We start from the raw sequence: 11,979 nt of genomic DNA, 5'->3' as shown, positions 1-11,979 counted from the left end.
ACATGATTTAATTTCACAAGACATACTGATACTGGATTTGGGTATAAAAATTGTTTTTTTCATTATTTCCACCACTTTGATGACATTTACAATTTTATATATATATTTACATTCAGATTTGGAATTGCTCCAAATTTGTTAAAGTAATATAAGGGTATAACCTTCCAATTTGAAAATTCTTCTGTTGTTAACCTTTTAACCCAAGATATATAGATTGATGTTATATAACTATCTATATCAATCATTTTTAAACCTCCATCCTGATAATCATTACATAGAGTAGATCTCTTGATTTTCTCATTTTTGTTTTGCCATATATAGTTAAATATTAATTTTTTAAATTGTGTTAGAAAGTCTCTCGATAAATTAGTTACTGATGCTAAAAAGGTTACGTTTGGTATAATTAATGTTTTTATTACTGTTATTCGTCCAATCATTGTAAGCTTTCTTTTCTTCCAATTTGAAATTGCTTTTTCTGACTTCCTCAAAATATTTTCTGTGTTTAATTTATGGCATTCAATTTTATTAGTTCCAAAATATACACCTAAACTTTTAATGGGGCTTTTATTCCAACTAATGTTTTCATATTTATCTTTAGAATGTTTTAATTTACCTAGCCATATTCCTTCAGTTTTTGACTTATTAAGTTTTAGACCAGAAAGAGTTCCAAATTCTTCAATTAAATTTAATGCGAGGCTTATTTCTTGCTTTGATTTAAGAAAAAGAGTAGTATCATCTGCAAGTTGTGATATTTTAAGACTATGTGTTTTAGAATCAAGTTTGATTTGAAATCCTTTAATACCTGTATCTTGTCTTATTCTACATGCCAGAATCTCTACAGCTATAACAAAAATTATCGAACTCAAGGGACACCCTTGTCTAATACCACAAAAATTGCTATAGGTTTCAGAAATCCACCCATTATTTAGCACACAACCTTTGACACCATTATATAAAGTTTTAACCCATTTAATAAACGACTGCGGGAGACCAAATTTTAAAAGAGCTTCATACATAAATGACCATTCTGACGAGTCAAAAGCTTTTGAAAAATCTATAAATAACAAAGCACCATCTATATTAAAAGTTTCAGAGTAGTCTATGATATCTTGAATCTGTCGGATATTAAAACCAATGTACCTATTTTTTACATATCCATTCTGATCACTATTTATTATTTTTGATAAAACAGGTTTTAACCGTTGGGCTAAAGTATAGGCTATTAATTTGGTGTCTACATTTAGTAAAGTTATAGGTCTATAATTGTCTAGGGATAGCGGGTCATTTTTTTTGTACAATAAAGATACTATTCCTATTTTTTGTAATGTTGTTAATTCTTCTTTCTCGTAACACCAATTGAAAACTTCTACAGCTAGTTCTTTTATATTATCCCAGAATGTGCGATAGAATTCAACACTTAGACCATCTATACCTGGTGATTTGTTTAGTTTCATATTAAAAATGGCTTCTGTGCATTCTTCTATTGAGATGCGGCCGCCTAGAGAGTTTTTCTCGTCATCACTTAATTTATGATCTATTTTTGTTTCTTCAACATATTGCTTAATATTATTAACATCTGGATTTGTACTTTTATATAAATTTTCATAGTAACATTTTTCTAAATTTAAAATTTCTGATGGTTCTGTTATAATTTTGTCTTGCTTATCTTTCAATGCCGAAATATTTTTTTTTGTTTGTCTTGATTTTTCTAAACCTAAAAAGAATTTTGTGTTTTTTTCCCCTTCTTCTAACCATTTGACTCGAGATCTTACTTGTGCACCTTTAACTTCATCTTTATAAAGATTTTCTAGATTTTTTCAATTTTTTCTATTTCATCTTTAGTTTCTTTTGAAGGATTAATTTTATTATTTAATCTTTGTAAGTTCATTTCTAATTCTTTTATTTTATTTTTATTTTCAGATGACTTGTATTTACAATACATAACAGTTATGTTAGTCCGGCGGCTTTGTGAAAAATTGTGCACATCCTGTTACAAGCATGAAATTTGGCATAGACCCTCCTCAACTATTACTCTTTTATTTCAGATAGGGAGGCATTGCAAAATAATGTCTCACTTCCGGTAAAATTCAAAATGGCGGACGTCATACTTAAATCAGCCCAATATAGAATGCTAGCGTGTAAAAATGTCCTATTATCATGCTACTATCCTAATATTTGGTACAGACCTTTGTTTTGTACTACTTTTGGATAAATTAAATAGATTAGATGTTTTCAGAAACCCCACTTCCGGTTAAAATCCAACATGGCGGACATTATACTTAAATAAGCTTATTTTTAAGAGAGGTAATTGAAATGTGTTTTAACGTATTGCTACTATAATTACATTGTGTAGGAACCTTTCTTTGGTGCTACTGATGGATACAATGTATAAGACATATGTCTTAAAAACCCTTACTTCCGGTAGTATCCAAAATGGCGGACATAGAAATATTAATTTTTTATTCAAATTTTCAACTTTTTTAAAATGTAAAGAAAATGATTTTATTTTGTGCTGGTCATTAAACTTTTGGCTTTAAGTTTTTCTCAAAACCACTGATTCTAGCATGTTGTAAATGTTAAGATATAAAGTTGACACTTCCGGTAAAAATATGACATAAATTTCAAAGATGAGTCCTCAATCTATTTCTTCGATGTAGAGTTTTGGATATATTGATTTTAACAAAATAAAATCACTATAGTACTAAAAGATATCTAAAATTACTACTATTTGGCCAAGAATATATGTTTATTCACAGTCACCACCACATGCACACAAGGCAGTGCACGGGAGACCCGATTTTACACATTAAAAATAACCGCGGCATCCTTTCTTACATCCATAATGTACAAGCTTCTGAAAAAATGGTGAGGTCTCAGAAATAGTTTTTTTTTAAAGGGACCCTCTTTGTCTTTGTCCCGTCGCAATCGATTAGTGACAAGACTAGTTAGAATAAAAGTCAATTCCAAGCTTGTCTCACTAAACACTAAACACCTGCATTAGTATATTGCACGTTTTACATGCTTGAAGAGACAGTTCGTGGGAAAAGCTTGACTTAAAATGAGTTTTCCCTTGTGTGCGAAAATTGACTTTCCTGCTTCGTTAATCGTATTAGATCTGATAAGTTTGTGCGATCTTACAGTAAAACCCCGGTGATTTAGGCTGATCAATTATCATTCTTTATGTTAAAGTCACATCTTCAAATACCACCAATGTCTCCCACGCAGTCTTTTTTTTTTCTTTTCAAGCAAAGAGAGAACAGTATCACAACCGATAATAAGGTATGGGTCAGAAATAAAAGTGTTTGATCACTCATTGCCTAATGCATTTGAAAGGCCATTGATAGATATTAATCCAAAGATTTTTGCCTCCCCAAACAAAATCCACAGTTCGTCTGCCCCTATGTCACGGAATAGCTAAATAGTATTGACAGCATCATCAGTGACTGTTAATAATCATGACTCGTTTAAGTTCGTGTTTCACTGCATCAGACACATGCACTATGATTTAAGTGTCAGTCTCTTTATGTGAACATGGTGCTACACTTAAAATACATCACGTGGTGGATAAGATAGAATATCCTGAGCATTTGTTGCTACAACCATCATACTCATCAAAGACTTCATCCACTCTAGTTACAGTTTCAAGGTATTTTATTAAGGTAAGGACATAATACCCAATCATCATACTCGTTAGGAAACACCTTGAAACTGTTACAACAGTGGATGTAGTGGTTGATGTGAACATAGACAATACTGGTAGTTTGAAAGCAGCTAAAAGAAGCAAGAGCAACATTTAGGGGAAAGGGAATACACAGACGAATCCAGGATTAAAACCATCCTCAAAATTGGCAAAGTTTTCTGAGAGATGACGACAGTAAGAAAGAACTTTTAAGTTTTCAGTCACAGGAGCTTGCTCAATACAATTTTGAGTACAAGGTAGTTGAAGCAACAAATGCTCAGGATATTCAGTGTTATCTACCACTTGATGATGTTTCAAGTTTAGCACCATGTTTACACGAAGAGACTGACACTAGAATCAAGATCGATGTGTCTGATGCAGTGAAACACAGACTTAACTGAGTCATGACTCAAACAGTCGATACTGATGTCATTGCTGTTTCGCTATTTCGTGACATAGGGGCAGACAAACTTTAGTTTGCATTTGGAAGGGGGAAAAGTATAAGATATATATCAATCAGTGACCTTTCAAATGCACTAGGCATTAAAAGATAACACGTTTGCTGGAAAAGGAACTGCGTTGGTGACATTAAAGGAGTTTGAAGATGTGACTATAGCATTTAGAATGATGATTGACCAGCCAACATCACCATATGGATTTGATAAGTTTAATGTCATTGAAAACGATACGTGGTTTTGTTGTAAGATCGAAAAAAAAGAAACAGATTGGGTTAACAAGGCAAGAAAACATGTGTTTTTGCAGAATTTATGGATGTGAGAAAAAATACCACTCTCTTTGTAAATGTTGGAAATCAGCTCTCCGATTGTGAATTGCGGCCTAACGAGTATGCTAATTCGGTATTATGTCCTTACCTTAATAAAATACCTTGAAACTGAAATACGAGTGGATGAAGTCTTGGATGTGTATGGTAGTTATAGCAACAAATATCTATCTTATCCACCAAGTCATGTATTTCAAGTTTAGAACCAAGTTCACATTTAGAGGCAGACACTAAAATCATGGTGCATGTGTCTGATGCAGTGAAACACGAACTTAAACGAGTCATGATTCGAACAGTCGTTAATGATGATGCTGTCACTACTGTTTCGTTATTCCGTCACATAGGGGTAGACGAACTGTGGATTGTGTTTGGGGAGAGCAAAAGACTTTGGATTAATATCTATCAATGGCCTTTCAAATGCACTAGGCAATGAGTGATCTGAGTGATCTGACACACTTATTGTCATTCATGCCTTGACCTGTTGTGATATGGTTCTCTCTTTGCTTGAAAGGGGGGAAAATACATTGTGGGAGACATTGATTGCATTTGAAGATGTGACTTTAACAAAAAGAATGATGATTAATCAGACTAAATTACCGGGGTTTTACTGTAAGATCGCACAAACTTAACAGATGGGTATAACATGGTTAACGAAGCAAGAAAATAACTATTTGTGCAAAAGGGAAGGCTTTTTAAGGCTATTCCCTCAACTTGGTCTAGTCTTTTCCAGCATGTAAATCATGCAATATACCTAGGAAGGTGTTTAGGGAGACGAGCTTGGGATTGGCTTTTATGCTACCCACTCCAGGCGGGAACAAAGAGGATATCTTTTTTAAAACTCTTTTTGAGGCCTCATCATTTTGTCAAAAGCTTGTACATTGTGGATGTAAGAAAGGATACCGCGGTCATTTTTAATGTGGAAAATCGGGTATCCTGTGCACTGCGATGTGTGCATATCATGGTGACTGTGAATAAACATGTATTCTTGGCCAACAAATAGTAATTTTAAATATTTGTTAGTACTATAGTGATTTTATTTTGTTTTAATCAATCTATCCAAAACTCTACATCGAAGAAATAGATTGAGGACTCATCTTTGAAATTTACGTCATATTTTTACCTGAAGTGTCAACTTCATATCTAAATATTTACAGCATGCTAGAATAAGTGGTTTTGGGGATAACTTGAAGCCAAAAGTTTAATGACCAGCACAAAATAAAATTATTTTCATTACATTTTGAAAAAAGTTGAAAATTTGAATAAAAAATTGATATTTCTATACCCCCCATTTTTGGATATTAACGGAAGTAAGGGTTTTTAAGACATATTTGTTATACATTGTACCCATCAGAAGCACCAAAGAAAGGTTCCTACACAATGTTATGATAGTAGCAATACGTTAAAACACATTTCAGTTACCCTCCCTAAAAATTAAGCTTATTTTAGTACAATGTCCGCCATGTTGGATTTAAACCGGAAGTGGGGTTTCTGAAGACACCTAATCTATTTGATTTATCCAAAAGTAGTAAAAACAAAGGTCTGTACCAAATATTATAATAGGAACATGAGAATAACACATTTTTACACGATAGCCTTCGATATTGGACTGATTTAAGTATGACGTCCGCCATTTTAGATTTTACCGGAAGTGAGACATTTTTTTTCAAATGCCTCCCTATCTGAAATAAAAGAGTAATAGTTGAGGAAGGTCTATGCCAAATTTCATGCTTGTAACAGGATGTGCACAATTCGTCTGAAATATGCTTGTAGCCGCCGGACTATGTCCCTTACTTCAGATTTGAAGATATCCCATAAATCTCTTGAATCTCTGGTAAGTGCCTTTTCTTTATATTTTAGAATAAGATTGTTTATATGGTTTTTATAATTATCATCTATTAAAATACTATTATTTATTTTAAAGAAACCTCTTCCTCTGCCATGGTGATTTTGTCTTATTTTTAACGAAATGGCTTGGTGATCAGTGTATGATATCATAGCAGGTCTTATATCAGAATTGATTACATGTGGCCTTATATCTGGACTGATCAAAAAGAAATCTATTCTGCTTGTTATATTCGTATTGTTTTTCCTTCTCCATGTAAATTGAATTTTGTTTGGATTTATTTGCCTCCATATATCTATTAATTTGTGTTTTTTAATGAGCTGTTTAAGGCTATTTACTGGTTTATAGTATTTATGAGAGCTATTTGATTTCCTATCTATTTTTAATAGGGTTTCATTCATGTCCCCTCCTAAAATTAAAATACCTAATCGATTATTTTCTATGATGTTATTTACCTTTTTGAAAAATTTATTTCTGTTAGTATGAATGTTTGGGGCATATACATTTATTAAGGTAAAAATGTTATCGTTAACTTCAATGTTGAGCAAAATAATTCTGCCATCATTATCTTTAACTTCATTTATTAGTTTATAATTTAAACTGTCTTTAATCATTATTGAAACGCCTCTTGATTGGGAACTTCCATAGCTATGAAAAAATTTACCTTTTACTTCACTATTAATAATATGTTCATTTTTCTCTATTAGATGGGATTCTTGTATAAATAATATATTACATTTTTGATGTTTATTCCATAAATATAATCTCTCTCTTTTCTCTTTCTGTCCTAAACCTTGACAGTTTAAGGATATAAGATGTATATTGTCACTCATTATTTTTACCTAAGGAATATTCAATTTTATACATTAAATATAGCTGTACAATTCTGGTTCTCATTATTAGTGTAATAACCCACTTAATAGTACATGTTAATGAGACTATTATTAGAACAACATGTCTTATTACATTATTTACATGTTTGTATATACACAAGGTTAAATGCACGGTTAACTTCTTTTTTTCAAAGACACAATATAATAATAAAAATATCATTATAAAAAAATATATTTGCAAGAAATTACTATTATAACAGTATAACATAACATAAATAACGGGTTTGATTATGTTAACCTTTTTCGAGCTAAATTTTGTTTGTTTACATATCAATACTATGTATCTCATACACGAATAACAAAGCTTAAGTGTATTTAAATATACAAATGTATCATTCAAATCACTGTTCACTTTTCCAATAATCAGGAAAGATTCTATCATGATTCTCTTTGATCTCTGAATTGTTTTATCGAGTAATCTATTTTTAGATACGGTGAAAACCCAGAAATTTAGGGGTTTTTGGAATCGGGTCAGCATGCATATGAATATAACTGTAGTTATACTGTTTTTAGTTGGGTATGTCACATGTATGACGATAATGTAAATTAAAAAGAGAAAGTATTTTCGAACAATTAAAAATAGTTGCAGATACATGTTTACATTAATGATTACATTGATTGACCTACTTAAATAGTTGTTTATTGATATGAGTGTTTGATATAAGCTATTTTGTAAAAGAACAAACACATAACTTTTATTTACATATGTTTCAATTCTTTTCAGGTATTTTAGAGTGGTAGTTACCATGGATGTGGACGTAGCTTGTACAAAAAATATGTGAACTATATAGGAGGAACTAATTTTCAGTTTTTGGATACCTAAAGCAATAGTGGTGTTTTTAATATGCCAATCGTTGAAATTGATACTATCTGTATCCTGGTGAACTAAGTGAGATAATGTATATGGCAGATCTTGAGCAGTTTTAAAGTTATTCCTAGTACATGTATGTGAGGAATTGACACATTTATTAACATGGATTTTATATTTCAAAGAAGTGATTTCATCAACTAAGTGATATGGAACGCAGCTAAAGTTAGTCAATTTACCAATCAAACTGACACCATTCAGATTAGGATTTACAGGTGTTTGGAATTGATTCATGGTTAATAAAAAGATGATAATAACTTTCAATGAATCAACTATTTGATCATATTCATTTGTTTTCATGATATTCATATAAATAAAATATTTCATGTCAACATTTAATATATTTTTCTTTACAGAGTGTATACAATCTAATATTGTATCACACAATGAATTATTTTTTTCACATTTTTCAGATAAGATCAAAATATTACTAACATATATACACAAGCACAAAAACTGTGCATTGAAAATCACACTACTGTACATTAAAGTTAACTAGGACACTGGTTAGGGATTTGTCTTCTGTTTTGTCGGCTCGACTACTCTTTTGTGTAATTCATCAGTCGGCGTTGTTGCTTGCCTTTTCCCCGTTGATTGGCTTGGAGTTTTCGGATCTTTAAAGCTCATATAGTGATCCAAAGGTCCAGAAGCTGATTTGGGAAGATTTTGTTTGTTTGATTTATTTTTGTTTGATTTTTTTCCATTTGTCTTTTTGTCTTTTTTGTTTGTCTGCTCACTGATCGCAGTAATTTGTTCAGGTTCTTTGTGGACTACCAATTGTTGGTCATCATCTTCGCTGTCATCATTTGAATCTTCACTACTTTCACTTGTGGGTTGCTTATCTTTAGTTTCATCTTTAGCGTTATCAATGTTAGCAGCTTCAGGTACACTATCAGTAACAATCGAATCACCATTCTGATCTTGATCTGCTGTTGGATCATCCATCGGTTGTTGACATTCTTTGGCTTTATGACCTGATTTGCCACAGGAGTTACATACCCAGTCATTGTCACAGGTCTCCTGTTTGTGTCCCGTCTGTAAACACTTGTTACATTTAGCATAAGGATTTACTACAATTTGGTCTTTGTGGATGAGTAGCGCTTTGTATTTTCCTATACTAATGAATCTAGGTAGCTGTATACCAGGTACTGGGCTTACCATAAATAATCGGTCTCCAGTTTGACAGTTGGTAAGAAATCACGGACTGAAGGACGAACGAACGTACGAACGGTCTCTGAAACTTGGGTTACATACATTTAAATTTTTCAACTCCAATACCTTTATCATGTGATCACCTCCTGAAGCATCGTTTAAGTCATGTAGTACAGCACCAAAATATTCTTCAGCATCGTTTTGTTGAAGTGGAACCATACCATAATTCTGTTTGCAGGCTATTACACAAGTTTATATATCATAATCAAATATGTCCGCATCATATCTCTGCATTTTTTCCATTAATCGGAGGACATCAGTCATTCTTGGACAGAAGTTGAAATCACCACAGAACTTATCAAGTGCTAATTGCATGATGTCTGTAGTTGCTAAGGTCACAAGACATGCGTTAAACCAACATGTGTTGCCTAGATTTTGTAATCCTCTTAATCTTGATTTCAGAAAGTTTAGCTGTCTCCAGATCTTGTAAAGCTTTTCAGTCGGGCAGTTCCCTTCCCATGGTACGAAAAGTCTTCCGAAGTATTCCCCGGTTTAATTTGATGTTCCTGTTCCGACTTGTCCCTTACTGTTATTTTTTGGGCTGCATTTTCTTGTTGTCTTTTTCTTTTATTCTCAAGTGGGGGATTCTGATATTTACCAAATGCTTTGTGTACTTGAGGATCTTTTGGTGGTTTTTGATATTTACCCAATGTTTGGTGTACTTGATCTTTCGGCGGCTTCTTATCCCAGTTTTCCTGCATAGTTTGTTTGCTTGGTCCAATGCGCATACTAGTAGTTACTTTTCTTCCTTTCTTTGCAATTTTTAAAACTGCGACATCCTGTACAGCAGTTATATGATCTTTCAACTTCGCTGATAACTCGTCCAGCCTAGATACAGTGGTTCCATCCAAAGCGATCTCTTTAAGTACTTCTCTTTTCTATTCTAGAATTTGTTCTCTGCACCATCCATTTCTTCTTTGCAACAATATAAGGATTGGTCTTTCCGTGCCTAGATAAATCTCCAAGCAACATGTTTGACCACAGTGCTATGGTTGGGATATACAATTTGTGCAGTTTGTCGGCAAGAGTTTTGGACCCCGTAACCTCAACAAAGAAAGCCTTTTTGATTTCTACATTCACATCCTTTAAAATTTTTTCAGACCATGTGGAAAAATCATTATTGGTGGATCGGTTTTGGAAATCTTCCTCGGTATACTGATTTGGATTTAAAGTTTCAGTGAACAGCAGTTGTATGTGATTTTCTTGGTAAACTTCCAGGTCCTCAGAATCATGTGGGCTAATAATATCTTTTGGCAATTTAGCGACTGCCAATTGTATCTGTTCCAGATGGAAAAGTGTTTTCTTATCTAACACTTTTGACATCAGGACATGGTAAACTGCTCTTAGCATTGTGCTAGCCTCTGTTAGATCTGCTGAATTCAGTACCACACTGAAGCAATACATACCGAAATCAAAGTTGGATTTATAATGTTCCAGAGTTACTTTCTTAAAAGACGACATTACATGCGCTAAACAGGCATGTGGAAACATACACTCAAAGTCGCCATTAAAACCATTTCCGGATAAAATTCTCCAGGCTCGGCTTCGAAATCCGTTTAAATTTTCATTATTGAATTCAGACAACCCAGCCTGTATCAGTGCCATACTCCGGTCACTTGTCAATTGGTGAGGAACCGAAGCGTTTGGATGGCCAAATATTTTTTTTTCCGGATCTGCGGAATTCTGCCAACCAGAAACGAATTAGCGGAGTGGAATGCAAGGTTGAAACCATACTTGATACGGGGATTATTGACTCTCCAGGAATCGGATTGTGACACGCCAATACATAGTAATAAAATTTATAGCCATCGCCTCTTGGACTTACAACTGTCCCCGTGGCATCAAAGTAATCTACTCCTTCTTTTGCCATATCATGCCAGATTCGTACTCCTGCTTCTGTCCAATACATTAAATAAGGGGGTAAAATGGCGATGTGTCGTATACAACCAGGCAGTATTTTTGCAACTGAGTCCTCCTTCATTTTTTCGGCTACTAATAGTAAACTTTCAAATTCCGCTTGATCCATTTTGATGGGGTACTTTGTTTCACTTGAAATTTTCTGAAAGGTTCCTAATTTATTACCGAAATTTGAGAAATTGCCTGCTATCTTGACGTCATTTGGTGTTTCTTGAAATTTTGTCAAGTAGTGTTTGTATGGTTTTTGTCCATATTTAAACATTTCCTTCACCGTTTCCCTCTGTGTGCCTTTTATTGGACGTGCGTGGTTTTGGTGACAATCATGTTTTACGAAGGAACTAAATGTAAGGTTTATGCACAGACTTTCATCCATCGAAAATTCACATTGATTTTTGCAGTCTTCAAACTTGCATATACACATTCCTCTAAATAATGGAGAATTATTCAGCTTCCGTTTCCTTGCAATGGAAACCCTGTGCCATTTGAACATATAGACACAATAAGGATTTGTTTTGCCAATGCCAGCTGCCACTATATGTTCTAGGCATCCACTTTTCAGGCACCTGCCTTTTCTATCCTTTTGTATTTCCTCCCACTGGCTGACTGTCAAGTAGAATGAAGCATTTGTTGGAATTTCTGCAGTGAAATACTGATCTGGAAATGGCTGTCCAAGTGTCGTTTCTATTGTTGAGGAACTCAAAGAGATGTTGGTTCCGCCCTCATCGATAATATATTTTTCATCCGTCAGCTGTACTGTTTGTTGTGCATTGCATTTCCCATTTTTAG

The 11,979-nt window shown here is 33.5% G+C and overlaps 1 protein-coding gene across 1 annotated transcript; it reads right to left on the bottom strand.

Annotated features, from left to right (window-relative positions):
- Positions 1 to 8,571: 8,571 nt before the first annotated feature.
- LOC139494451 (uncharacterized) lies at positions 8,572 to 9,435 on the bottom strand. Its single transcript, XM_071282611.1, has 2 exons — positions 9,343 to 9,435; positions 8,572 to 9,099 (listed from the first exon to the last, which is right to left on the bottom strand). Exons 1-2 carry the CDS (start codon positions 9,433 to 9,435, stop codon positions 8,572 to 8,574), a joined length of 621 nt encoding a protein of 206 aa, XP_071138712.1.
- Positions 9,436 to 11,979: the final 2,544 nt, after the last annotated feature.

This window comes from Mytilus edulis, chromosome 11, assembly GCF_963676685.1.
Source record: "Mytilus edulis chromosome 11, xbMytEdul2.2, whole genome shotgun sequence".
Classification (NCBI taxonomy): domain Eukaryota; kingdom Metazoa; phylum Mollusca; class Bivalvia; order Mytilida; family Mytilidae; genus Mytilus; species Mytilus edulis.
Note: the sequence above shows the minus strand (reverse complement) of the source record. Positions and strands in the feature narration are given on the sequence as shown.

What these genes read in the sequence shown, in the direction of transcription:
- LOC139494451 (XM_071282611.1), bottom strand. Translation starts at nt 9,435, where the DNA reads ATGGTTCCACTTCAACAAAACGATGCTGAAGAATATTTTGGTGCTGTA. An exon ending in GAGGTGATCACATGATAAAG is followed by an intron (nt 9,100 to 9,342) that starts GTATTGGAGTTG and finishes AAGTGTTTACAG; the next exon opens with ACGGGACACAAACAGGAGAC.